At 48.1% G+C, this 25728-nt stretch overlaps 1 protein-coding gene across 1 annotated transcript in view; it reads left to right on the plus strand.

Moving 5' to 3' along the window:
- Positions 1 to 750: 750 nt before the first annotated feature.
- LOC310712598 (tyrosine-protein kinase receptor UFO-like) overlaps positions 751 to 25728 on the plus strand; it is a 75821-nt gene continuing 50843 nt past the window's right edge. The window contains exons 1-4 of the mRNA XM_083515810.1: positions 751 to 1655; positions 16679 to 16877; positions 23153 to 23253; positions 24576 to 24758. Coding sequence (XP_083371936.1) covers positions 1583 to 1655; positions 16679 to 16877; positions 23153 to 23253; positions 24576 to 24758 — 556 coding nt within the window. The 5' untranslated portion in view covers positions 751 to 1582. The remainder of the gene's footprint in view (positions 1656 to 16678; positions 16878 to 23152; positions 23254 to 24575; positions 24759 to 25728) is intronic.

Consider the following 25728-nt stretch of genomic DNA (forward strand, 5'->3'; position numbering starts at 1 on the left):
GTGGCGCCCGCCCTGTGGAACGCCCTTCCAGCAGATGTCAAAGCGATAAACAACTACCTGACATTCAGAAGACATCTTAAGGCAGCCCTGTTCAGGGAAGTTTTTAACGTGTGATATTTTACTGTATTTTTGGTTTCTATGGAAGCCGCCCAGAGTGGCTGGGGAGGCCCAGCCAGATGGGCGGGGTATAAATAAATTATTATTATTATTATTATTATTATTGATGTATATAGCAATGGATTACTGAATGGTTGCAAAATATGCAGGGGTGTACGGTATGCAAAATGAACCATGGAAAGAGGAGAAGGGAAGTCATTGATTTAAGGTTGTAGAAATGAATGTTTTGAAATGTCATTTAGAAAATTTTATAAAAATTATACATATATATAGTTTTCATTGAGACCCATGCGTACCTTAGCTGTCCAAAAGTACAGCACATCAGCCTTTAAGGTGCCCCAGGACTCTTCCTCCCCCCTTAACCATTAGGAATAACAGCTATGCTTCTGGGATGAGTTCTCACAAGTTTGGAAAACTTACTCTGCAGTCAAACCTTGGGATGGCTTTGTCTAGGGTCAGCAGCATTGTCCAGTTCCACCTTGCCAATCTCTGTGCAGAATGCACCCATGTTTTCTCGCTTCCTCTTTATTTATTTATATTTTTTCGGAATGTGGGTGCTTGTAACTTTAAGAAAAGTCTTTTTCTCTCCCTCCCTCTCTCTCTCTTTTCTGTTCCTCTCCTCCCATTAACCCTGCTTGGGCTGGAAGGAATGTTCACACACCCTTCCCTATTTCTCTCGTGCCCCCTCCTTCCCTTTCAACTTGCTAATCTCTCAAGCCTCTCTTCTTCTCCCAAACAATTTTTCAGCAGTGTGTAGGAGTGGATGAGTCAGGAACAGAGCAAAAGAGGAGGAAAAAAAGGGGAAGGGACTTCCCCCCCCTTCTTCCACTGCCTTAGCTTTTCTCTGTTATATATTTTTTTTGGAGAAGTCAGCTTTTTTGGAAAGCGGGAAGCGCTTTGGAGAAGTTAAGCGGGCAAGTTTTGTTATGATAGCCCTTGCTTATAGATGTAGGCATCATCCGTTTTGCTTAGAAGCCAGGGCAGAAAGAGCTTGGCAAAGCATGGAAAGGGGGGGAAATCAGGTGCAAGTTTTGAAAAGCTGCTGAGACGCAAGAGAGTAGGAAATCAGCGCTCGGAGTGGCAAGTGAAGCCAAACTTAAGCTTGGAAATTCGAAGGAAAGAACATTTTATTGGCACTCTCTTATTTTTGTGATACGGACAAATGTTTCGAGCTGGGAAATTATTCTGAATTTCCACAAGGAGTTTTTTTTTTTTTTAATAGAAAAGTTTGGATCCAGTCGTTCTCCTGGGTACTGACTTCACCGAAGATTTCGTCACTTGTTTTTGGGATTCGGCTCCAGCGACAACCTTCTCCTTCGTCTCTTTTGAAACTTCTCAGTGAACTTGGGAGATATTTGAGAGAGAAACGGCTCCTGCCTCTTCCTGGGCTCCTCTGCCTCTGCCAATGAGCCCCTAGAGTGTTTTGGGGAGCTGGGAGCTGTTGTGGGGACTTCAGCTTTGGAAAATGGGTCAACTTGGCCGATCATTCTTCTCCTGCCTGCTGGCTTTGTGGATGAGTATCGGCAACGCGCAAGAAGGTAAGTGAATGTTTGTGTGTTTCGGGGTGAAACTAGCTACACATCTGGGCATCTGGTCAGGGGTGAGCGACAGATCTAGGGTAGCAAGAGTGATGTAATGGGTAAATTGTTGGGTGTGGACCAGGGAGAGACTGGTCCGAATGCCCACTGGGCAGCAAAGCTGACTGAGAGCCAAGTGGCCATAACTCAGCCTCGACTTACACCGCAGGGTTATTGTCAGGGTGAAATAAGGCTGGATCCCTCTATAGCAGCGGTTCTCAACTTGTGGGTCCCCAGATGTTGTTGGACTACAACTCCCATCATCCCTGAGCTCTGGCCTTGCTAGCTAGGGGTGATGGGAGTTGTAGTTCAACAACATCTGGGGACCCACAGGTTGAGAAAGGCTGCTCTATAGATATGATGCTCACAAAATGTTTCTTGGGCCAAGTGGCTACCTCTCAACTTGACCTGGACTCTCCTTCCTCGGAGGTCCTTAAACAGAGGTTGGATGGCCATCTGTCATAGATGCTTTAGCTGAGATTCCTGCATTGCAGGGGGTTGGACTAGATGACCCTTGGGGTCCCTTCCAGCGCTACGATTTTACGATTCCTAGCATCAAACGCTATATCCGCGCGGTGCGACCACCTGAAATCATGGGAGGAAAGACGAGATGATAAATATTTACTATTAAGCCGGTTTGTGTAAATGATAAGCTGTGGAGAAGCCCCCCCCCCCCAATTTTCCTCACAACAGCCCTGTGAGGTAAATTGGGCTCAGGGCCACCCTTGTGGGTGTTTGTGGCCAACTGAGAACAGGATCTGAGCCCACTGTCTCCGCAACACCCGGCTGCCCCTCAAAACAGAGAGAGACAGAGGCACAATGGGATTTCTTCAAAACAGGCGGTCTCCCTTTCATCCCCGAGTCTGGTGACTGTGTGGGCTGGTGATTCAGTCATCCATCCTGCGCCAGCTTTCTGAAGGGCCTCAGCCTCCAGGAATGTCTCCCTTCTCCAGGTGTCCCCAGCTGGGCCACATCAGTCACCGCTTCTCCCTGGAGTCGCCTCTTGAGTTTAGAGAGGGAAATCTGATTCTTTTTGGACTCTAACGCAAGCAAAAACAGCTATTGTAACTAGAGCTGGGGTAGAACTTTGATGCTGTCCGGTGGGTCCCTGGAGAAGCCCTGACCCCACAAATTGCTTGCTGTTATTCCACTGATTTTCATATTCCAGAGCGGTAGTTGTCTTACTCTCTCTTGCGGCAAAAGCAACAGAAAGCCCGGTGGCACCCACAAATTTATGACGGCATAAGCTTTCGCGGACTATGGTCTGCTTCATCGGTTGCAACTCAGAATAACGCTCATGAAGTGGACTGTGGTTTACCAGAACTTATGCTACCCTAAATTTGCCAGGCTTTAAGGTGCTTCAAAGACTTCTTGTTATATTGATGTTGGTAGCATTTGCAGAGTCCATAAGCAAAATTAATAGGTCTCTGCCCCAAGGGGTCCTCAAGTTACCTATACCTAGAATGAATTTCCATTGGGAATGAGAATGGAATGCTTAATCTAAAGACTTCATGGGGAAAGGTAACATTCTGATGAAGGATTTGAAGAGAAATCATGAGTAGTGGAACTGCTTAGGTATTCGGAGAGGCTGTATTGAAAGTGACTTGGAAATTACAGCTAATCCAGAATGTGGCAGATAGACTGGTGACTGGGAACGGCAGCCGGGACCACATAATACCAGTCCTAAAAGACAGGAGTGCCTGGTGTGCTCTGGTCCATGGGGTCATGAAGAGTCGGACACGAGTAAATGACTAAACAACAACAACAAAAGAGCTACATTGGCTCCCAGTACATTTTTGAGCACAATTCAAAGTGCTGGTGCTGGCTTTTGAAGCCATAAACAGCCTCAAGGGCCCAGTATACCTGAAGGAGCGTCTCCACCCCCATCATCCAGCCCAGACACTGAGGTCCAGCACTGAGGGCCTTCTGGTGGTTCCCTCACCTAGAGAAATTAAGTTACAGGGAAGCAAACAGAGGGCCTTATTGGCAGCGGCACCCACTCTTCCATCAGATGTCAAGGAGATAAATGACTTTATGGCTTTTAGAAGACATATGAAGGCAGCCCTGTATTTTTTAATGCCTGAGGGGGTTTTTAATGTTAGTACAGTGGTACCTCAGGTTAAGTACTTAATTCGTTCTGGAGGTCCGTTCTTAACCTGAAACTGTTCTTAACCTGAAGCACCACTTTAGCTAATGGGGCCTCCTGCTGCTGCTACGCCGCCGGAGCACGATTTCTGTTCTCATCCTGAAGCAAAGTTCTTAACCCGAGGTACTATTTCTGGGTTAGCGGAGTCTGTAACCTGAAGCGTATGTAACCCGAGGTACCACTGTATTTTGATGGAAGTTGCCCAAAGCGGCTGGGGCAACCCAGTCAGATGGTAAATAATCAGTGGTGATATATAAATATCCGTGATAATATATTGAGAGAATATGCTCAAGATCTCTTAACGTAGACAGACAGTTGGATCAGTCCAAGGGGGCCCAGTCTAGTCCAGCATCCTGTTCTCGCAGTGGCCAATGAGAACCCCAAAAAGCAGGGCCTGAACACAACACCACTCTCCCAATTTGTGATTCCCTGCATTCTGCCTCTGACATAGCCTTTGTGGTTTCTATCAGTTGGTTGCACCTGTAACCCACGTTCCTTTTTAAGAGAGGGTTGTCAACGGGCTTAAAGGGGATTTCCTTCCCCTCGCTGGATGATGCATCTTTTCCAATTTATATCTGAGATTGGGATTTGTACCAGAAAGAATGCTTGTGACTCGCCTTATTACTCAGAACCAAATGGGCGTGGTCTTGTTTTCTCCGTTAAAGGAGCATTAGATTCCGAATGGTGAAATGGAAGTGTCGGACTGGAGGGGTCAAGACTGCTGTCCTTGCTCCCCACATCTCTGCAAAACAGCTGTATAAAACAAACAGCCTAGACTCTCTTGTCGGGCAAAACAACACAACGATTTGCTACACAGGGTGGGCTGCCTGCAGCCTTTCTCTGTCGCCACCCATGTCTTTGTACTCCCTGCTGAATAAAATCTGGGGAAACTACACCTTCTTGGGCTATATAAATAACTGCTAGCATAGCTCTTGTTCTTCACTCCACCCATGAGACTTTGCAGAAAGAGCGGGAGGAATTTCACCGTTCTAGTTTTGTACCTTAGGTTGGTCAAAGCGGAACGAATTGGTGCCTTTGAGTTCGTGCCTCTGGGAGGAGGGTGAAAAACTGGATCACCTGAAATATTTGCTGGGAAATGGGTGCGTTTGGCAGAACATATCAGGTTCCAGGGCAATGAGGAGCCAAGTCACTTTCATTGTGTTTAGCCAAAGGGTATAGCGAGATGAAACTGTTGGCTGGCCTCACCCAGAAGTGACAGGGGTTGTGATTAACTGAAACGACTTTGGACCAAGGAGCCACCTGTACAATTAACGGCCAGCATTTCGCCTGTTTCCCTCTACCGCTGTCTCAGAAAGTGCCGCTCTGTGGGTGGTATATAAATCTCGGCAGGTTAATCTCCCATCATATTTAAGTTCTTTCAAACAATATAGCAGGCTGCACTATTGTTCTAGAAAAAGAGGTTGCTGGAACTCACAATGAACACACCTCCCTTGTTCTCTTATAAGGCAGGAACTGAGTTCTTGTGAGCTCTGGCTGAAAAAAAGCCCTGGCCTCAGGTCACCCTGTGTGCTGCTGTTATTTCTTACCTATGTCATTTTAAACTGTGATATTAGTGCTTTATTCTTAGTTTTAGATTTTGATTTATGTCGAAATTGTTTCCCATTTGGTTGTGTATTTTTTTGAGGTGGTTTATTTATTGTTTATGACTTTTGTATTTTTGTAAATCTTGTTATGCTGTAAACCGTCTTGAGCATTGTTTTCTTAACTGTGGAAAGGTGGCATACAAGTAAAAAATGATGATGATGATGATGATGTAAGCACAAAGGGTAGAGTGAAAATGTCCCTGTGTCTGCAGCTCATAGCTCTGTACACTACGGTTCACCACAATACAGTGGTGCCTCGCAAGACGAAAATAATCCGTTCCGTAGCGGTCTTGCGAAGCAACCCTATTAGCAGTTTAGTGGATTAGCGCTATTAGCAGTTTAGTGGCTATTAAAGGCTTAGCGGCTATTAGCGGATTAGCGGATTAGAAAAAGGGGGGAGCGAAAAAAATCGCAAGACTCGCAAGACGTTTTCGTTTTGCGAAGCAAGCCCATAGGGAAATTCGTCTTGCGAAGCGCATCGAAAAACGGAAAACCCTTTCGTCTAGCGGGTTTTTCGTCTTGCGAGGCATTCGTCTTGCAGGGCACCACTGTACTTCAGTGGCTTGGCTGATGCCACAGATTCTGAATCAGTTGATGATAGTCTTGGTTTTCCCCAAAGAATTCTGGGAGCTGTAGCATGTGAAGGGTGCTGAGAGTTGTTCAGGAAACCACTATTCCTCTCCCAGAGCTACAAGTTGTCTGGGATGAATATGTATGGGGTGAATATGGCCCCAGTCTTCCTTACCCAGGTTTGTGGAGGGGACGGATTTGAAACTTTAAAAGTTTCTGGAAATACTGGGGGAAAGCCTTCCTGAACTTCTTGCCCTCTTGGTGTTCTGGATTACAAACCCCTGACCATTGGCCGCAGGAGTAGCAGTCTACCAAATTCAAAGTGTTGGTGCTGACCTTTAAAGCCCTAAACGGCCTCGGTCCAGTATACCCGAAGGAGCGTCTCCACCCCCATCGTTCTGCCCGGACACTGAGGTCCAGTGCCGAGGGCCTTCTGGCGGTTCCCTCCCTGCGAGAAGCCACGTTACAGGGAACCAGGCAGAGGGCCTTCTCGGTAGTGGCGCCCACCCTGTGGAACGCCCTCCCACCAGAGGTCAAAGAGAAAAATAACTACCAAACTTTTAGAAGACATCTGAAGGCAGCCCTGTTTAGGGAAGCTTTTTTTTTTTAAATGATATTTATTGAAAAAAGGATTTTTTAAAAGATTTTATACAAAAAAGAGAAAAAGAAAAAGATAAAAATAAAAAGTAAAAAAGAAACCATCATTTTCAAATTCTCTACTTTCAATACATTCTTTCCTTGACTCCTCCTCCTCCTCCCTTTTCCTGTATCTTGTTGTATAACAGTAACAGCAAATCCTTCCCATAATTCATAATATTCTATCATAACATTACCTTAATCTGATATCATATTATTTTATAAAAAAACCTTAAGGTTTAAAACTTAAATCTTAATTTTTTATCAACTTCTTCTAAACCCTAGTCTTCTTACCTAATTCTTATAACATTTTTATAAGAGCCTGTTTAGGGAAGCTTTTAATGTTTAATAGGTTATTGTATTTTAGTGTTTTGTTGGAAGCCACCCAGAGTGGCTGGGGAAACCCAGCCAGATGGGCGGGGTATAAATAATAAATAATAATTATTATTATACCAGCAATTGAAGCGGGGCAACCAGGTTGGATAAGGCTGATCACGACAAGCGTGCAGCTGCAATCGAATCTGGACCTGTGTTCACATCTGTCAGCCAGCTTGCAAACGTTAAGCTTAAAAACTAGCTCCTTTGGGGACGAGGAATGTGTTGGCATCACAGAGGAGCGCCAGGCTCTCCGTAAGCCATAGCGTTTCAGAAATAGATTTTGAGGAGGCGCCAAAATGCTCTGGAAATCGGAAACAATTGTGTGTCGGATTTGCTGCAACCCAGTCAAGTGGGGCAGTGATTGCGAAGGCCTGCCCTGCCTCTTTCCTCCTATGTGGGGAAGATACCTGAGTTTACCCCAGCCACTCCCCTTATGCACATTCCTTTGGTGGATGAAATCCTGTAGACTGGAAGCTTAATGTGCAGGGCAAGGCAAGGGAAGACAACTGGCTGTATCATACGTAGCCTGCAATAGCTGCATTTGTACGAGCTTAAAGGTAAAGGGACCCCTGACCGTTAGGTCCAGTCGTGGCCGACTCTGGGGTTGCGGTGCTCATCTCGCTTTATTGGCAGAGGGAGCCGGCGTACAGCTTCCGGGTCATGTGGCCAGCAGGACTAAGCCGCTTCTGGTGAACCAGAGCAGCCCACGGAAACGCCATTTACCTTCCCGCCGGAGCGGTACCCATTTATCTACTTGCACTTTGATGTGCTTTCAAACTGCTAGGTTGGCAGGGGCAGGGACCGAGCAACGGGAGCTCACCCTGTCGCGGGGATTCGAACCGCTGACCTTCTGATCGGCAAGCCCTAGGCTCTCTGGCTTAGACCACAGCGCCACCCGTGTTCCATCTAGCTTAGATGGCTTAAAACCCCCCCCCCCCACCACAATTAGATGTTCAAGGAGGAATACCAGCAGCAATTAGCCGTGAGATCTCAGTGGAACGTCCATGAACGCAAGCAGGCTATCTCTGAACAGCAGGAGCTGGGAGCTAGCAGTAAGGGGAGGCCGAGACTTTCATGTTCTGCCTACCAAGTTGCCAGGAGCAACATTCTGGCAGAAATGCAGGGCTAGGTGGCCTTTTGGAGTGATGTGGCAGGGCCAGTTGCATGCCTGCAATTTAACAGGCCCAACCTGTGGTCTGGTTTGGGAGGAGTTACCCGGTGCTGCCCTCAAACAAGAGGGGAAGAAAGCCACATATTTGAGCCTACTAATCTCAGATGCATCTACGGAGGCTAATACGGGCTGCCGAGAACAACGCAGTGGTTCCTTTGCACATGCCCAGAGACACTCTGCTGTTTACTGTAGCCTTATATGTTCAAGGACTGAGAAAGATTAGGCCCTGGGAAAGAGTTTTATCTCCCTCCTTAGCCTGCCACCTTTTTCTGGATAAAGCCGCTGTCCTTTAACTATTTGGGTGCCTGTTCATTGAAATATATGTGAGCCTCATTTGCTCTGGTGCCTCACTGAGGCTGGGTTTAGGGTTGCCAACTCACCTGGACAAAACTAGCAGCCTGTAGACCGAGCTGTTATTGAAGGCGCAAGAGCCAGGCCTGCAAAGGGACTTTGGCAACCCTATCCATGATAGAGGCCAGTGGGGGCGGGGAAGATTTGAGCCAACTGGGAGGATCTGCCTTCCTCTGCTCCACTCTCCCAATTAACTTCCATCTCCAGGGGCTGCCCTGTGACACCATCAGGGCCCCACTCCTAGGTCTCAGGTTTGGGGCTTGAAATCTCAAGATCTGGGCTGCTCTTGACCTGGCAAGCCTAGCTACGACTGTTAGCGCTGCCTGATGGGAGTTGTAGTCCAAAACCTCCAGTGGGTACCACTCGGGCAATCTTTGGGGCTTGGAACTGGATTTTTGGGGGGCGGGACGGGGGCTGCTGCTGGTGCCGGAGGGAGCAGTGATAGAGCGAGCCCGCGTCTCCACAACCACAACAGAGGTTTCAGTACTCGCTGCAGTACTTGGCTCAAAAGGGAGGCGAATGGTCTCCAGCCCAGGCGTCCTGTGCCAACTTTTTCTCCCTGGGGCTGGGAGAGGCGGGCTTGTTTACATCATTCGCTCAGTGAGGTCATAGAGTTGAAACGGCCATGTGTGGCTCCACTAGGGCTCTCTTCCCTGGTCCGGCAAGTCGGAGCAGGGCCTTTTAGTTCTGTGGAACAGCTTCCCTGTTGAAATGCGGCAGGCGCCCACAATTTCCACTTTCCGGAAACAATTGCAGCCATTCCTGTTTGCACAAGCTTTTCCAGCTAAGTGAAAAGGTCTCTGCCTAAGCTGTTTATTTTGTATTATTAAAAAACCTATACAGTGGTACCTCAGGTTACATACGCTTCAGGTTACAGACTCTGCTAACCCAGAAATAGTGCTTCAGGTTAAGAACTTTGCTTCAGGATGAGAACAGAAATCGTGTGGCAGCAGCAGGAGGCCCCATTAGCTAAAGTGGTGCCTCAGGTTAAGAACAGTTTCAGGTTAAGAACGGACCTCCAGAACGAATGAAGTTCTTAACCCGAGGTACCACTGTATTTTCTTTCTCGTACACTTTTGAAACCGTTTTCAGTCGCTCCTATTGTATGCGCATGAGACTCACCGGAAAGACAATTCATGAATAAAATAATAAGATTAACATTAACAATAATAATAACAATAATATCAACATTAATAATCAGTGCTTTTTTTCTCGGGGGACGCAGTGGCCTAAACATTTTGTGAATCTAAGTTTGGCCTCATTGAGGGGCAGTATTTCAATAAGAGTAGGAAAATGAGATTACCCCTAAACATTTTTTTTAGAAAAAAAGCGCTAATGTTGTTGATGATGATATGCTTCGTCCAAATGCCTCCAGTAAGGGCTGTCAGATGCCAACCCCAGTATAGTGCCACTGACACAGTTGGCGCTTTGGAGAATAATCCGAAAAGACAGGTCTCTGCCCCAACCTGCTTACAATCAATCTTGAAAAAAAGAAAGAAAACACGACCAGGATGAGGGACATGGGCGTAGCCAGAATTTCACTGCATGCTTCTCTGTTGGACCAGGAGCCAATTTGGGTCTCTTGGCATAGAAGAAGATTCCCCCCCCCTTCCCCATCCTTCCTAGAGAGAGCAGCATGAGGCTCAAGAGTGAGGCCTGGGTTTCTTCCAAGTACGCAACTTTTGTTTCTCAGGCCCCGGAATGTGTCCCTCATTCCTCAAGGGTTAACGGCGGCTGCAGGGCAGGATATTCTCAGACTGGATTTATGCGCCGGCTGCTCCACCTCCTCTGTTCCGCACACATTATGCATCATCTAGTGGCGTATATTTTATGTCCCATGTGCCGCTCTCGCTCTTTGACCTCGAAGCGCCACAGAGATTCTACACCCTTGCTTTGCAGCCGAGGGAGATTAGCCCTTCTGAAATTAGAATATGTTCTCGCTTGGTTAGCGTGGAAGTTTGACCAAATCGGTTTATGGAGGAACATTTTATCCAGTGCTTCTTTTCTGGGGGGACACAGGGGTATGCATACCCCTAAACATTTTGTGAATCTAAGTTTCACATCGTTGAGGGGGCAGTATTTCAATATGAGTAGGAAAATGAGAGTACCCCTAAACATTTTTTTAGGGGGAAAAGCACTTGTTTTATCTATGACGTTTATGGTGGTCTGTGGACGACATTTGGGGATCCCTGCTCTATTGTGCTGTCTCACATTTACCAGAGTTTATGTCTGATACTCTTGTCTTCATCCCTGGAATTGGGGTGTGTGATGCTGCTTTTGGGGGGGTTGTTTATATGGCTGGAGGAAGGGTGAAGCAGACCCCCCTCCCCTCTTCTCCACTGACCATTCTTCATCCCAGTTTGGCATCCACCAGCAAAACAGGCTTGCAGGTGTTGCAGGAATTTATGTATAGGTTTTTTGGGGGGGTTGCCCCTCCAGCAGATATCATGCACATGCAGCCCACTACCAAAATCAGCACAATCACTTTTGCGACTTTTGTGATTTGTCCCCACAAAACACTACATCACAGTTTCTTCCTATCTATTCAAAGGGTCTCTGCTGCACAATACCAAATGTAAGAATTCACTGATAAATGTATCTATGTACTGGCTCACTGGGAAAACTTCACGGGAAAATCCTGGAAGGAAGAAAACCAAAAGAGTCTTGGACAAAGGGGTCAGCCTCTTTTCTTTGGCCTTAGCCCCACCCCTGGCCGGCTGGCCATTGTCCTCCCTGGCCAAGGGTGGGTCAAAGGCTGGCCCAAGCAGGTGGGATACACCCGCCCAGGTGAGCCCCTCAGTGCTGGAAATCCCGCCCACCTGTGGGGAAGGGAGAGCGGAAACTCATATAGACATGTGAGCTCAGCTACTCAGCAGCCCCTCTGCCTGAGTGATAATTCCTGGCATCCTGATACCTGAGTGCCGGACAGGTAGCCATTCCAGAAATAACAAACCCAGATGAAGACAAAAGGGTGTGATGAACTTGGCTGGGAAACAGGGAAATGTAAATATCTCTTTTGCTTCACTTGATGGGTGTTTGGTGGAGGGCAAGGGGAACCACGGGGCAGGGTCCAGGATGCTCAGATTACTGCCACTAGACCTCCCCTTTCATGATGTAACCATGATGTATTAGTGATGTAGTTGGGGGGGGGGTGTAACATGGGGATTAGCAGCTATTAAAAGTTTGGGTTCTCTTTTGTTTGGGGCTTCCATCTTGTTTCACCTTGTGGCAGGTGGGAGTCCTGTCGTGACAGTCTTCAACAAAGACCAAGCCTACTGGCTGCTGTTTTGCTCTGGTATTCCTGGCTGGTGTCCTTGTTTTTTGGCCAAGGGAGCCCTCAGATTTCTCCGTTAACAAGGGAAAACCTGTTTTTGCCATGGCAACAACCGGTTTAGGCCTCACCGAAGCAAATCCCTCTTTGCCTAACCTGACACTGAAAAATTGGGTTGGGTGGCCCCATGTATTCCTACCCTGCACGTGTCCCAGAAAAAAAACCCCAGAACATCCCGGTTTCTCCTGCAAGAGCACAACAACCATTTGCGGTGCTGTGATCTCACACGATTTCATTTTGGGGCACCGTGGAAGCATGTTTTTTTGGGGCTCCGTGATCTCACATGGGGAGCATGCTTGGGAAAACGTGCATCCTGGTTTTGGGACTCAGAGGATATATATATGCTGGTATCCTCAGAGGGGGATGTGGGTGGTGCTGTGGGTTAAACCACAGAGTCTAGGACAGGGGTCTGCAACCCGCGGCTCTGGAGCCCCATGTGGCTCTTTTACACCTTTGCCGCGGCTCCGGGGCGGATACTAGCGAGGGGAGGAGGCGCATTGTGCGCCCCGAGACTCCCCACTGTGGCGGGCGCTGTGCTGGCTGTGACGTCGCATGGGGGCGGTGCGTGCGTTAGTCATGCACCGTCCCGACGTCACCTTCCCGCCCGCTACATTGTAAGGGGCATGTACGGTGGTCACTGCATTGAAAGGGGGCATGTACGCTGGTCACTGTTTTGAAGGGGAGTGAAGAACACACACACAAAAAGGTAACTTGTTAATTTAACGTTTATTTCTATGAGGAGGAGTAATTCTGAGGGGTCAAACAAAGAAATAATAAAAAAGGGACAAAAAAGTTATTTTTATAATGACGAGTTTTGCGGCTCCCAGGTTTTTTTCTTCGGAAACGGGTCCAAGTGGCTCTTTTTGTCTTAAAGGTTGCAGACCCCTGGTCTAGGACTTGCCGATCAGAAGGTCGGCAGTTCAAATTCCCGGGACGGGGTGAGCTCCCGTTGCTCGGTCCCTGCTCCTGCCAACCTAGCAGTTCGAAAGCACGTCAAAGTGCAAGTAGATAAATAGGTACTGCTCCGGCGGGAAGGTAAACGGGGTTTCTGTGCGCTGCTCTAGTTTGCCAGAAGTGGCTTAGTCATGCTGGCCACATGACCCGGAAGCTGTACGCCGGCTCCCTTGGCCAGTAAAGCGAGATGAGTGCCGCAACCCCAGAGTCGGTCACGACTAGACCTAATGGTCTGGAGTCCCTTTATCCTCAGAGGAATGGTGGGAGAAATGGAATAGAAATAAGAGATTAAAGATGGTGTCCTTGCTGCCCAGAAACTCCAAAGGGCTCTTGGCCTGAAGATTGCAACCCCTTAAACTGTCATTGAAATGGCGGGCAGAGTGATTTCCCCTCCTTTCACTTCCCAGACAGTGAGGGAAAAGGAGGCAGTGAAACTGGAATTGGATGAGGGAGTCCCGCCCCCCGCCATTCAAGGCTCCCACAGTGTTGGTTGTTGCTTCACGATAGAGAAAAATAAAAGTTTTTCCTGGCATCGACAGGATTGCTGCCCCATAAATCTGTTTATTTGCAGCATTCCTCTCGGTGCATAGTATTGGTTCAGTTCGGCTGCATGTGGGTGGTTTAGCTCTCCCCGCACCAGTTTAATCAAACTGTGGGCAGAGTGAATCCGTTTTATTCCGGCAAACTTTTGATGTTTTTTGTGTGCTTGGTTTCAACCACTGACCCTTAGCCAATGTGCTTTATTGTCGCTGTGTTTCAGAAATCTCCATTTGAAATGCTGCACGCTGCACTGGGCGTTTTTTTTTTTTGCGCTAGAAGGGTGGGGTAGAAATGTTTTAATTTAAAAAAAACCCCATGTATTTCTGCCAATAAGAAACGTATCTGATTTACTTTATGGGTTTGGGGGGATAATAAAGGCCTAAAAAAATATAATCGCAACAAATAGATAACTGGGGTGGTCCTAGGCAAGAGAAGGGTAAGTTTTCTACAACTTTAATATTTATGGAGGGGATTTCAACAGGTGCAGCTTGTCAGGCAAGTTATAGCACACCTGCTGAAATCCCCTACACAAATATTAAAGGTGTAGGAGCAGTATTCTTACCCCGCCCTTTCCTTTTTTTCCATGCAGCTGCCCTAGTATATCCAGGAGATTTGAAAGTCATCAGGGAGCTTAAATCTGTTCTGTTGAATTGACTGGAGATTTGGGAAGAGAAGCTTCACCTGTTGAATTTCTGCCGCTAGGCCAGAATGGCAGAAGTCCAACAGGTGAAGCTTTACTGTAAAAAGCTAATAAGGGGTTTTAGCAGACTGCTACTAAGACCAGAAGAGCACCCCGCCCCCATCCTCCGGGCCTCTAAGCTTGCAGAGCTGCTCTACTCTGGCCCGCACTAGGGCTTGGGTGGGTATTTTTCGATGGACCGGGGAATTATAAGAACCGTCATTAAGCGGGTGGGGCTGGTGCAGCTGCTATCCCTTGGCAGCTGGTGACAGAGAGGCGAGGAGAGTCATCGTCCGCAGCCGGCCTGGCCAGCCAGATCTGAACGTCACCGTTCCCTCCCGCTGCCCGAAATTGGCACATTACAGAAGACAAGATTTGCAAAAAGGAAAAAAGAAGGAGGAAAGTGATGCTAAAGAGTTGCCAACTTTTAAAACTAGCTGCTCCCGCTCCCTGAAGCAGTCAGATGATCTGCCACAGACGATAGCAGGTGGCAAATGGATAAGAGTTTAAAAATATTAAATGTGTGTTAGTTAATCAATCAATCAATCAATCAATCAATCTTTGTCTCCAGGCTTAACAACCTTTCTTGTTGATTCCTGCAACCCAGACTCATGCTACTGGCAGTAGAGCTGGCTTGAGTTCTCATTTTTTCCCTGGTCAGTGGCCATCCCTTTAAATAATATTCATAGCCTAATTTGACCCAGAGCTCGGACCCCACTAAACCGTTCTGCGATGCCAAAGCACAGCCATTGGAATATACACTGGTACCTCGGGTTAAGTACTTAATTTGTTCTGGAGGTCCGTTCGTAACCTGAAACTGTTCTTAACCTGAAGCACCACTTTAGCTAATGGGGCCTCCTGCTGCCGCCGCGCCGCCGGAGCACGATTTCTGTTCTTATCCTGAAGCAAAGTTCTTAACCTGAAGCACTATTTCTGGATTAGCGGAGTCTGTAACCTGAAGCGTATGTAACCCAAGGTACGACTGTATTGTAATAAGAGAGTGAGGCATCTTGTGGGTCTCTGAGCATGCGCAGTGCATTTTTCCCTTTACGCAACCGGACTCCTGGAGTGTGACGATGAGAGCCATGTTTCCAAGTCGGAAGTTGTTCATTCTCAGGCCTACTGCAGCCCGAACGCCCTTCCCTTGTAGCAGGACTCATTTTTATTTATGTAAAATTGCAGACGCCCCCAGGACAGGTGTGCAGACAACGGCAAGGTTAAACGAGTTTAAAACCTGGTTTCAGTGAATAGAGGTTCTGGATATGGGCTAATACCTGGGAATTGGAAAAGGGGACAATCATCATCATCATCATCACAGAGTCATAGAATTGAAGAGTTGGAAGGGACCCTATAGATCATCTAGCCCACCCCCTGTAAGGCAGCTGTTCCATACGGGGTTCGAACCTGCAACCGTGGTGTTATATCAGTACCACTCTGTATCCAATATTATTCTTACTTTAATTTCTTACTGGCCCTTCACCACATGGTCTCTGAGCAATTTGAAAACATTCAGAGGAGCCAGTGTCACATAGTGGTTAGAGTGTTGGACTCAGACCAGGATTCAAATCCCCCCTTGGCCATGGAACTTACTGGGTGGCCTTGGGTCACCCATAGCCTCTCAGCTTAGCCTACTTCACAGGCTAGTTGTGAGGATGAAATGGGGTGCAGGAAAGCTTTGGGGTGCCATGAATGCCTCTTCGATCTCCTTAGGGCAGGCATGGCCAAACTTGGCCCTCCAGCTGTTTTGGGACTACAACTCCCATCATCCCTAGCTAACAGGAACCAGTGGTCAGGGATGATGGGGATTGTAGTCCCAAAACAGCTGGAGGGCCAAGTTTGGCTATGCCTGCCTTAGGGGAACGGTGGGCTATCAATGCGAAAGGCCGGCAGATGGTAGATAAATAGCTATGAAAATCAGGTTGAAACAGTGCTGTAGGGTGGGTCCTAAAATATATACAGTGGTACCTCAGGTTAAGTACTTAATTCGTTCCGGAGGTCCGTACTTAACCTGAAACTGTTCTTAACCTGAAGCACCACTTTAGCTAATGGGGCCTCCTGCTGCTGCCACACCGCCAGAGCCCGATTTCTGTTCTCAACCTGAAGCAAAGTTCTCAACCTGAAGCACTATTTCTGGGTTAGTGGAGTCTGTAACCTGAAGCGTATGAAACCTGAAGTGTATGTAACCTGAGGTACCACTGTACATCTCAGGTGTCAGGTACAGTGGACGCTCGAGTTGCGGACGTGATCCATGCGGGATGCATGTTCGCAACCTGCAGTGGCACGTCTGCGCACGCGCGGATTCTGATTCGGCATTTATGCGCATGTGCAAAGCGCGATTTAGCGTTCCTGCGCATGCGTGACCGCCGAAACTCGGAAGTAACCCATTCTGGTACTTCCAGGTTTCAGCGCATCCGTAACCTGAAAAAACACAACCTGAAGCGTCTGTAACCCGAGGTATGACTGTATATACTTATTAAAGAGGCATGTATTCAGTGTGCAGCAGAAACTGCACAACGCAGATAGACTCCCTTCGCTGTTTCTATCCTAGACCCATCCCTATGTCTCATTTTCCTTCTGCACGATGCTATTCAGGTGCTCCAACACAATCTCTTTCTCTCCTCCAGCCGTGTTCTTCCAAGAGAGCCCTTCGAACCTGACATCTTCCTTGGGCAAGGACATCAAGCTTTCCTGCTCTGCCCTTTCCCTTGGCGAGCCGCCTGAGATCAGTTGGCTGCGGGATGGAGCCGCCCTGGACTTGGCCGACAGTAACCAGATGCAGTTTCCCTTGGATGATGAAGAATGGATGACAACCAGCGAATTGAGGTGAGCACCTTACATCTCCAAAGCCACAGTAGGTGGGCTGGCGGGCTCAGCGTTGGAAAGATCTAGCGGTCTTACTGGACCGCAAGCTCAGCACAAGTCATCAACATCATCATCATTTTTAATTTGTATACCGTCTTTCTATCTTACGATACTCAAGGTGGTTTACAAGCTGAAGAAACAAAAAATGTACATCTTATAACAATCTAATGCAATACAAAAATGTTGTAAACATATGTTGTAAAACATAACTTTGAAATAGGCAACCTACATCAAAAAAGTAACATTCAACAATCATTAAGGTAAAGGTAAAGGTACCCCTGCCTGTTCGGGCCAGTCTTGCCAGACTCTAGGGTTGTGCGCTCATCTCACTCTATAGGCCGGGAGCCAGCGCTGTCTGCAGACACTTCCGGGTCACGTGGCCAGCGTGACAAGCTGCATCTGGCGAGCCAGCGCAGCACACGGAATGCCGTTTACCTTCCCGCTGGTAAGCGGTCCCTATTTATCTACTTGCACCCGGAGGTGCTTTCGAACTGCTAGGTTGGCAGGCGCTGGGACTGAACGACGGGAGCGCACCCCGCCGCGGGGATTCAAACCGCCGACCATGCGATCGGCAAGTCCTAGGCGCTGAGGTTTTACCCACAGCGCCACCCGCGTCCCTTGCAACAATCATTAGAACAGTATAAAATAATATCAACATATAAAAGTTAAACAGAAATCCACTCAACAGTTACAATAAATAATATCCAAACTATAATCAATAAAACAGCGGCAAGCCACAGTACATAAAACAATACTGTGATACCTCGGGTTAAGTACTTAATTCGTTCCAGAGGTCTGTTCTTAACCTGAAACTGTTCTTAACCTGAAGCACCACTTTAGCTAATGGGGCCTCCCGCTGCCGAACGACAGGACCGAACGACGGGAGCTCACCCTGTCGCGGGGATTCGAACCACCGACCTTCTGATTGGCAAACCCTAGGCTCTTTGGTTTAACTCACTGTACAATACACATTGAGAAGCTGTTGACACATTGAGTCAACAGTGTGATGCAGCAGCAAAAAAAGAGAAGGCAGTGCTGTTCTAGGCTGCATCAACAGAAGTCTAGTGATCAAGAGAAGTCATAGTCCCGCTCTGTTCTGCCTTGGTCAGGCCGCGCTTGGAGTCCTGTGTCCAGTTCTGGGCACCACAATTTAAGAAGGATGCTGACAAGCTGGAAGGTGGGCAGAGGAGGGTGACCAAGATGGCCAAGGGTCTGGAATCCAAGCCTTATGAGGAACGGTTGAGGGAGTTGCGTGTGTTTAGCCTGGAGAAGAGGAGACTGAGAGGAGATATGAGAGCCATCTTCAAATGTCTAAACTAAGGGGCTGTCACATGGAAGATGGAACTACAGTGGTACCTCTGGATGCGAACAGGATCAGTTCCGGAGCCCGTTTGCATCCAGAAGCGAACACAACCCACGTCCGCGCATCTGCAGGTCATGATTTGCTGCTTCCGCGCATGCGTGTGATGTCATTTTGACCATCTGAGCATGCGCAAGCAGTGAAACCCGGAAGTATTGCACTCTGTTACTTCCGGGTCGCCGCAGCGCGCAGCAACTTCAACCAGAGGTATGACTGTAGCTTGTTTGCTCCTGCTCTGGAGGGTAGGACTCGAATCAATGGATTCAAAATACAAGCCGACTAAACATCAGGAAAAACTTTTTGACAGTAAGAGCGGTTTGGCAGGGGGACGGACTCTCTCGGGAGGTTTTTAAGCAGAGGTTGGATGGCCACCTTTCACGGATGCCAGGCATAATTGCTTGAACTTCCACCCTGTCGCCTCTCCCTCGCCTTTTCTCTAAAATGTCCCAAACCTTTTCCCCACATGTAAGTTGCCTTGACCGTTTGGCTAGCCCTTCTCTGACCGTATTCCGATATCCTTTCTGACGCGAGGCAACCCAAACTGTGCTCTACAGCCAGTCAGTCAGTTGCGCAACAGGAGGAAACCGTGCCACAGGGGAGCAGGGGAAAGTTGAAACGGCAATGGGTGTTGCCTGTTTGACTTAAACCACCATCCCTGCTTTCCTCCACGTGAACAGCCGAGCCATCTTCCTTGTGGAGAGATGGGGAGCTGGCTGGCTTTCTCTGAGGGGTGTGTGTGTGAGAGAGAGACACATTGGGAAATATTTCCAGTTGCTCAACCCCAAAGCAGCATAACTTGGTGAGTAGGAGAGGGGCTGGCAGCTTTCCTCTCCTGGCCTCGCATGATGCTTTTCTCCTCTGCTTCTTTCATTGCCCTTTGCGCTGGCAGGCCAGGCAAAGTAGGAACTGAATGGGGATGAAAGGATCAGGGGCAGCTTCCAGGACCGTGGCCCAAACTGGATGTCTGAAGTCCTGGATTATCCAAGAGGCAGGCTAAGGGCTTATCCACCCTCCTGCTGCTTCTCTGCTCCGCCCCCCGTCCCCCCCCCCAATAGCCCGGGGGAAAGGGCTCTTTAGCCCTTTTTCGCCGGATTAGCATTTGCTCCAATTTAGCACTAAAGAGTGGGTTTTCCCTGGGAAAGGAGCACAACCGGGGGAAACAGCTTGCACCCATGTCTTCTAAGCACATGAAGGATAGCTCAGTCAGTAGAGCATGAGACTGACCTTGGAGTCAGTCACTATCTCTTAGCCCATGGGTAGGCAAACTGAGGCCCGGATCTGGCCCAGTCGCCTTCTAAATCCGGCCCATAGATGGTCCGGGAATCAGCGTGTTTTTACATGAGTAGAATGGGTCCTTTTATTTAAAATTCATCTCTGGGAAACAGCATACAAATCAATATGGCTAACCTGATCCAAAACACCCACCCACCTCACCCACACACGAAAACAAAGATCACCACAGCCAATCACAAGCAAACAATCACACCCTAGGCCAACCCCAACCTCTCTCACCACCAAAGGAACACAAGTGAACAACACAAGCAACGCTGACACCAAACTCTACATACATTAAACATAATAGAAACACCGCCACCCGACCCCACCCCATCCATCTTCCCTCTCTCCACCCCCCTTTCTTTTTTCTTTTTTCTTTTCTTCTCTCCCTAATGCCTCAACAAATGAAACGGATTTGTAAAAATGTTACATGAAGGGGAAAAAAATACGAGGCACTACACTTCTGTAAAACAAGAAAATCCTGAATAAAATATATATTTTAAAAAAGGAGAAAAAGAAAAAGAAAAAGAAAAAGAAGCATCTCTAGGTTATTTGCAGGGCCTGCCTGGTGTTTTTACATGAGTAGAATGTGTCCTTTTATTTAAAATGCATCTCTGGGTTATTTGTGGGGCATAGGAATTCGTTCATTCCCCCCCCCCCAAAAAATAGTCCGGCCCCCCACAAGGTCTGAGGGACAGTGGACTGGCCCCCTGCTGAAAAGGTTTGCTGACCCCTGTCTTAGCCTAACCCACCTCACAGGGTTGTCGTGAGGGCGAAATGGGGGGGGGGGAGAACCACCTCCACCATCTCGAGATCCTTGGAAGATAAAGGGGGTATATCAATGTAATAAATAGTCGTAGTAATAATGGTTCCTTTTCTGGTGGTCCACTCCCCAACCCCACGCTCCATCTCACAAAATGGTAATGATAATCCATTACTGGATTATACTGAATAAAGTCCCTATTTTTTTCCTGGGGGAAGCAGGCCTGTTGTGCGACAGCGCCAAATTCGCTGTTATTGTGCAAATTGAATTTGCCCATACGCGATTGAATTCCACCCGCAAAATAGCAACAGTCTGGAATCTCCAACAGTTCCCACGGTTTTTATATATTTTTTACTCTGCATTTGTTTCGTTAGCTGCGTGGGCTCTTTAAACTTGTTTCTTTCCTTTCCTAAAAAGCTTATACATTCATCTCGAGTTTGATAAACAGCAAAAGACACAATGCTCAGCTGGAACAAACAGAAAGGTTTAAAGAACTCTGTAGAATAAACACACACACACAACTAGCACAAGAGTTAAGATGCTTTGTCTGGTCTGCTGCTGCTGCTGCTTGTGATGTCCAGGAGGAAACTGGCAGCTGGTCTTCTGGATTCAGGAGTCTGAGGATGGAAGGGGGAAGAATCATGACCCATAAACAAACAGAGAGGTTGTCGGCCTTTCTGCAGTGACACAAACAACCCCAAAACACAAACAACTCCTAACCAGCGATAAACACTAACTCGGAGGGGTAGGGGCCCCAATATTTAAAATCAGAAATACTGGGCCCCTGTACAATTTGCCACAGCATACCCTCCAACATTTCTCCAATGGAAATAGGGACATCCTAAGGGGAAAGCAGGGCATTCTGAAATCAAATCAGAAACCGAGGCGGCTTTTGTAAACCCTGGAAAATGGGGACATTTGAAAGGTCTGCCATGGCATTCAAGTTGAGTTGAAAATGTTGGCTGTGTATGGCCAAATTCTCTTAACAAATATCTCAAACGTCGTAAGAGGTTTTTGGTGCATATTGGACCCAAGTTTATATCCGCGGATTTTAATGGTATTACTCATAGTGTGTTTTGTATCCTGATGTTTAATGGAAATGGGGGGTTTTGGACACACGCTCTGTGCTTAGCCTCCTGGAGTGAGGCACCCTGGAAGAGAAGGGGTGGCTCAGGAGTGAGTGGTCTAGATTAAGGTTACCAGATTTTTTTCAAAGAAAAGGACACTTTAAAAAAAAGAGAGAAAGAGAAAAGTTATTAAAGAAAAAGTTACCGTATTTTTCGCTCCATAAGACGCACCAGACCATAAGACGCACCTAGTTTTTGGAGGAGGAAAACAAGAAGAAGAAAAATATTCTGAATCTCAGAAGCCAGAACAGCAAGAGGGATCGCTGCGCAGTGAAAGCAGCAATCCCTCTTGCTGTTCTGGCTTCTGGGATAGCTGCACAGCCTGCATTCGCTCCATAAGACACACACACATTTCCCCTTACTTTTTAGGAGGGAAAAGGTGAGTCTTATGGAGCAAAAAATACTGTATTTTAAAAAATAATAATGAAGAAGTAATATATTCTCTTCTGTGGTCTCCTCTGTCGTGCGGCCTTCCTCTGGACCCTGGCCTGCTCTCTTGGAGAGCTAGCCGCCATGGAGTAGGCTCAGGTCAGGCCTGGGCTTGGCCACGTGTCCTTGCCCTCCTGGTACTCTCCTACTTCTCCTTTTCAGCGGCGTGGCAAGGTTGAAGCTCCCCTCTTTTTTTCTTCTTCCTCTTTCTCTCTCTTCCTTCTCCTTCTCCTCTCCTCCTTCTCTCTGTGTCAGCTCTGGGGTTTTCCTGGCCCCGGAGCGCCATTGGGCAGTTGGCCGGGTGGCCAGGCGCTCTCGCTCCTGGCTCAATTTGGGTTGCGGGGGTGGGGGTGGGGTGTCAGTGGTTCCCCCAGTTGACACTCTGGGCATCCCCAGTTCCCCCTTGGTAGTGGCAGTGGGAGTCTCAGCAGCCGGGAGCCAGCCTGATAGCGCTGTTGGCTCTGGATGGCTTCAGGAACTACTCGCTGCCCGCCATTTTGCCTCGCCAGAAGTCCCCGTATGATGTGTCTTGTTTCTGTTGAACCAATCACGCAACATTTATTCCCTACTAATAAATCTACAACACTTAAAATAAAAATCCGGGGACACTCCGGGGACGGATTTTGTCCAGGGACAGATTTGTGAATCCGGGGACTGTCCCCGGGAAACGGGGACGTCTGGTAACCTTAGTCTAGATGAACTTTCAGACTGATCCTGAGGGGAAGGCAGAACATTTTTTGCATGCAGATGGTCCCAGGTTCAATCCTGATGTCTCCAGGTCGGGTTGAAACCCTGGAGAGCCACTCCCAGTCCATGCAGACAAGGCAGATGGACCAATGGTCAGACCAGGTATAAGGCAACTTCCTGTGTTCCTACCCAGCAGGGCTCTTTTCATGTTCTCATGAACAGGCCTGGAGCCTAGCCTGGTAGTATTCACCTGAGCAAGTGGTCCAGATCAGGAGTAGAGGTTGTTGGCATCTGACTGGCGTGAGCCTTTGGGGGTGAAGTCAAACTGGGACCTGCTGTGGCTGTAGAGACCGATACGAGTCAGACATGTTTTGTTGCAGCCGGGGCAGATGAAGGCATCCGATTAATGCACCACGGTGTTTCTTCTCTCTGAGTTCCTCCCAGCGGTCATTCCTCCTCTGGTCACTGCTATAGATACACTTGTTTAAGGAGGGATCCTACAACCCTGCTCTCTCTCCTCAGATCAGGAGTGAATTTTAAGGCACTGAGAAGCCAAATTAACTCCCTGTGTTGCTGTTCTCCTCTTCCCTGACAGCATCCCTTCTGTTCAGCTCTCAGACATGGGGAACTACCAGTGTGCGGCCTCGGTGAACGGATCTGAAGTCCTCTCTGATGAAGCCTACCTGAAGCTGGAAGGTAAACGCTGTTTGTCTGAGTGTGATGTGCACACACCAGATCACACCGAGAGGATCTTACACAAGTGTTCATCACAGGGTCGAAGAAGGAGGGTGGTGACAGAGAAAAGAGGCGCTGGGGCCCAAACTGGCTTTGCAGCCAGCTTCTCTTTCTTTCAAAACTTTCCCAACGTGAACGCAGACGGAACAAGTACTGTAAATATAAATGGGAGATGTTTTGTCTAGGGTGAGACCTTGGTTCCTTAGCCATAGATGATGACCTTGTGCGAGTGTTTGGGTGAGCTGTGTGGGGTTTCTACTGCGGTTGGAGGAGCCCTAGATAAGACTGGGTTTGAGCATCACAACGGAAGCCTGCCAGTGCTGTAGTTTGTGGGTTGTTGGGATCTGTGATTGCTGAGAGGGAGGGAGCCTGTGGCTGTGCCTGATTGTAGACTGAAGCCACCAATTAGTTTCTGGGCCCAGTTCAAAGTGCTGGTGGCCTATAAAGCCTTAAATGGCTCAGGACCACAATACCTCAATATACACCAACCCAGACAACGCACTCATCATCTGAGGCCCTTCCTCGAGTGCCTCCTCCACCAGAGGTCCAGAGGGCAGCAGCACAAGAACAGGGCCTTTTCCGGGGTGGCTCCCTGTCTGTAGAATACTCTCCCCAGGGAGGCTCGCCTAGCACCTTCATTATATGCCTGTAGGCACCCGGCAAAAGCATTCCTTTTCAACCAGGCCTTTGGCTGATTAATATTCTCTACAGCCTTTTATATGTGTTTGTGGGAGGGGGGGGTATTGTTTCGTTGTTTTGGTTTCAACTATTTACTTGTGTTTTTTTTACCTTGTGATTTTACCCTGTGAATCCTCTTCATACCTTTGGGTGAAGAGCAGTATATAAAACTAATAAATCAAAATAAATAACACAGGTGTGTTAGCAGACATGGAGTCTTGAGCGAATGATATTCAGTGAGCAGAATCCTGTTTAATAGACTTTTGATGTTTTATGGATCTGTACCTGTATTACTTTATAGACAGTATTTAATTTTGTTCAATTTCCTTTCTGAAACACTTTGAAACATAAGTATATATAAAAAGCCCACTTGAGATAATAGTAATAACTTGTACGTAAAATAACAAAAATAAAAATTACAGCTCCATCAGGGACGAAAACCCACTCTTCAAAGCTGAATTGGCACAAACAGCAATCTGGGGGAAACCCGAACTAACGTTTGCTTCGACTCCGCTTTGAAGAACCTCGCATTTACGCATCACAAGGGAGCCTTCTGTGTCCGCTTGCTGAGTCTATTCCTTCTCCCCCCCCCCTTTTGTGTCCAGGTCTCCCCTTTTTCACTGAAGAGCCCCAGGATCTGGAGGTCACAGTCAACACCCCCTTCAACCTCAGCTGCAGGGCTCAGGGCCCCCCAGAACCAGTGCGAGTGATCTGGCTGCAAGACAGCGCCCCCCTCAACTCCTTGAACGACCCGCAGGCCCGGACGCCTTCCACACTGGCGTTGAGAGGTGAGTCGCACAGTGGATCGTGTCTGATTCCTCTGCTCAGAAAACTACCATTACAAAAAGAAGTCACGTGATCACCTCCATACCACACGTCCAAAGCAAATTAAATCCTGGGAACTGTAGTTTGTTGAGGGTGCTGGGTGTGGTAGTTCCACGGGGCAAACTACAGTTCCCGGAACTTTACAGGAGAAGCCCTGTGCTGTCCGGGAGGTCAGCTGTCTGGGGAAATACACATTGGGTGTTTGGGACTGGTCCCCTCTCAATCTCCTCCATGGGACCAGAGCTTTCAAAATCCATCTATAGCTTTCTTCCGTCTCGATCCACGGCTTTTTTTTGCGGCTTTGCCTTTCCAAGTGGAGTTTAATCTTCTCAGTGCTGGGAGCCCTAATTCCCGACATCTGGGTTCCTGTATGGTCTCTGTATGTGAAGAAGCATACTCTGTACACACTCCATAGCTCCTTCCTCGCCTTTCCCTGGCTCTGGACCAAGGTGTTGAAAACAGTTTCAGGGCCTAGCTGATGAGGCTCCGATCGAGCTTTTGTTTGCTTCTGTTTTTCTGCATCTGGGTGGCTGAGCCAAAAATCCCCCGTCCTTTATTTTTCTCTCTGTTCTGCTGGCTGCAAAGAGAGAGCCCTGGTTCTCCCCGCAAGCCAGTCCCTCTCTGGCGTTATTGAAGAGCAGGGGGCAGGAGGGACGGGCAGTGAATGCAGGAGGGGGACCCTTATTTTCGCCCTCCATTCAGCCTTGCCTTCGTGAGCGTGCCCCTTTCCCCCCTTCCCTCACGTCCTTGTTCATTGTCTCGGGTGTCCCCCTCTCTCAAAGCCCCTCTTGTCCCCAGCCTCCAGCTTCTTTTGTTCCCTTTTCTATGCGAGTGGCTGGTTCCCGATGGCTCGGCTGGGGAGGGGGTTTTCCTCCGAGCGTGGGAACGGGCCCTGCAAGCCTTGCCAAATGCCAATTGGGCAGTGTGCGGGCG

Source organism: Podarcis liolepis (assembly GCF_965112155.1).
Source record: "Podarcis liolepis genome assembly, chromosome: 7".
NCBI lineage: Eukaryota > Metazoa > Chordata > Lepidosauria > Squamata > Lacertidae > Podarcis > Podarcis liolepis.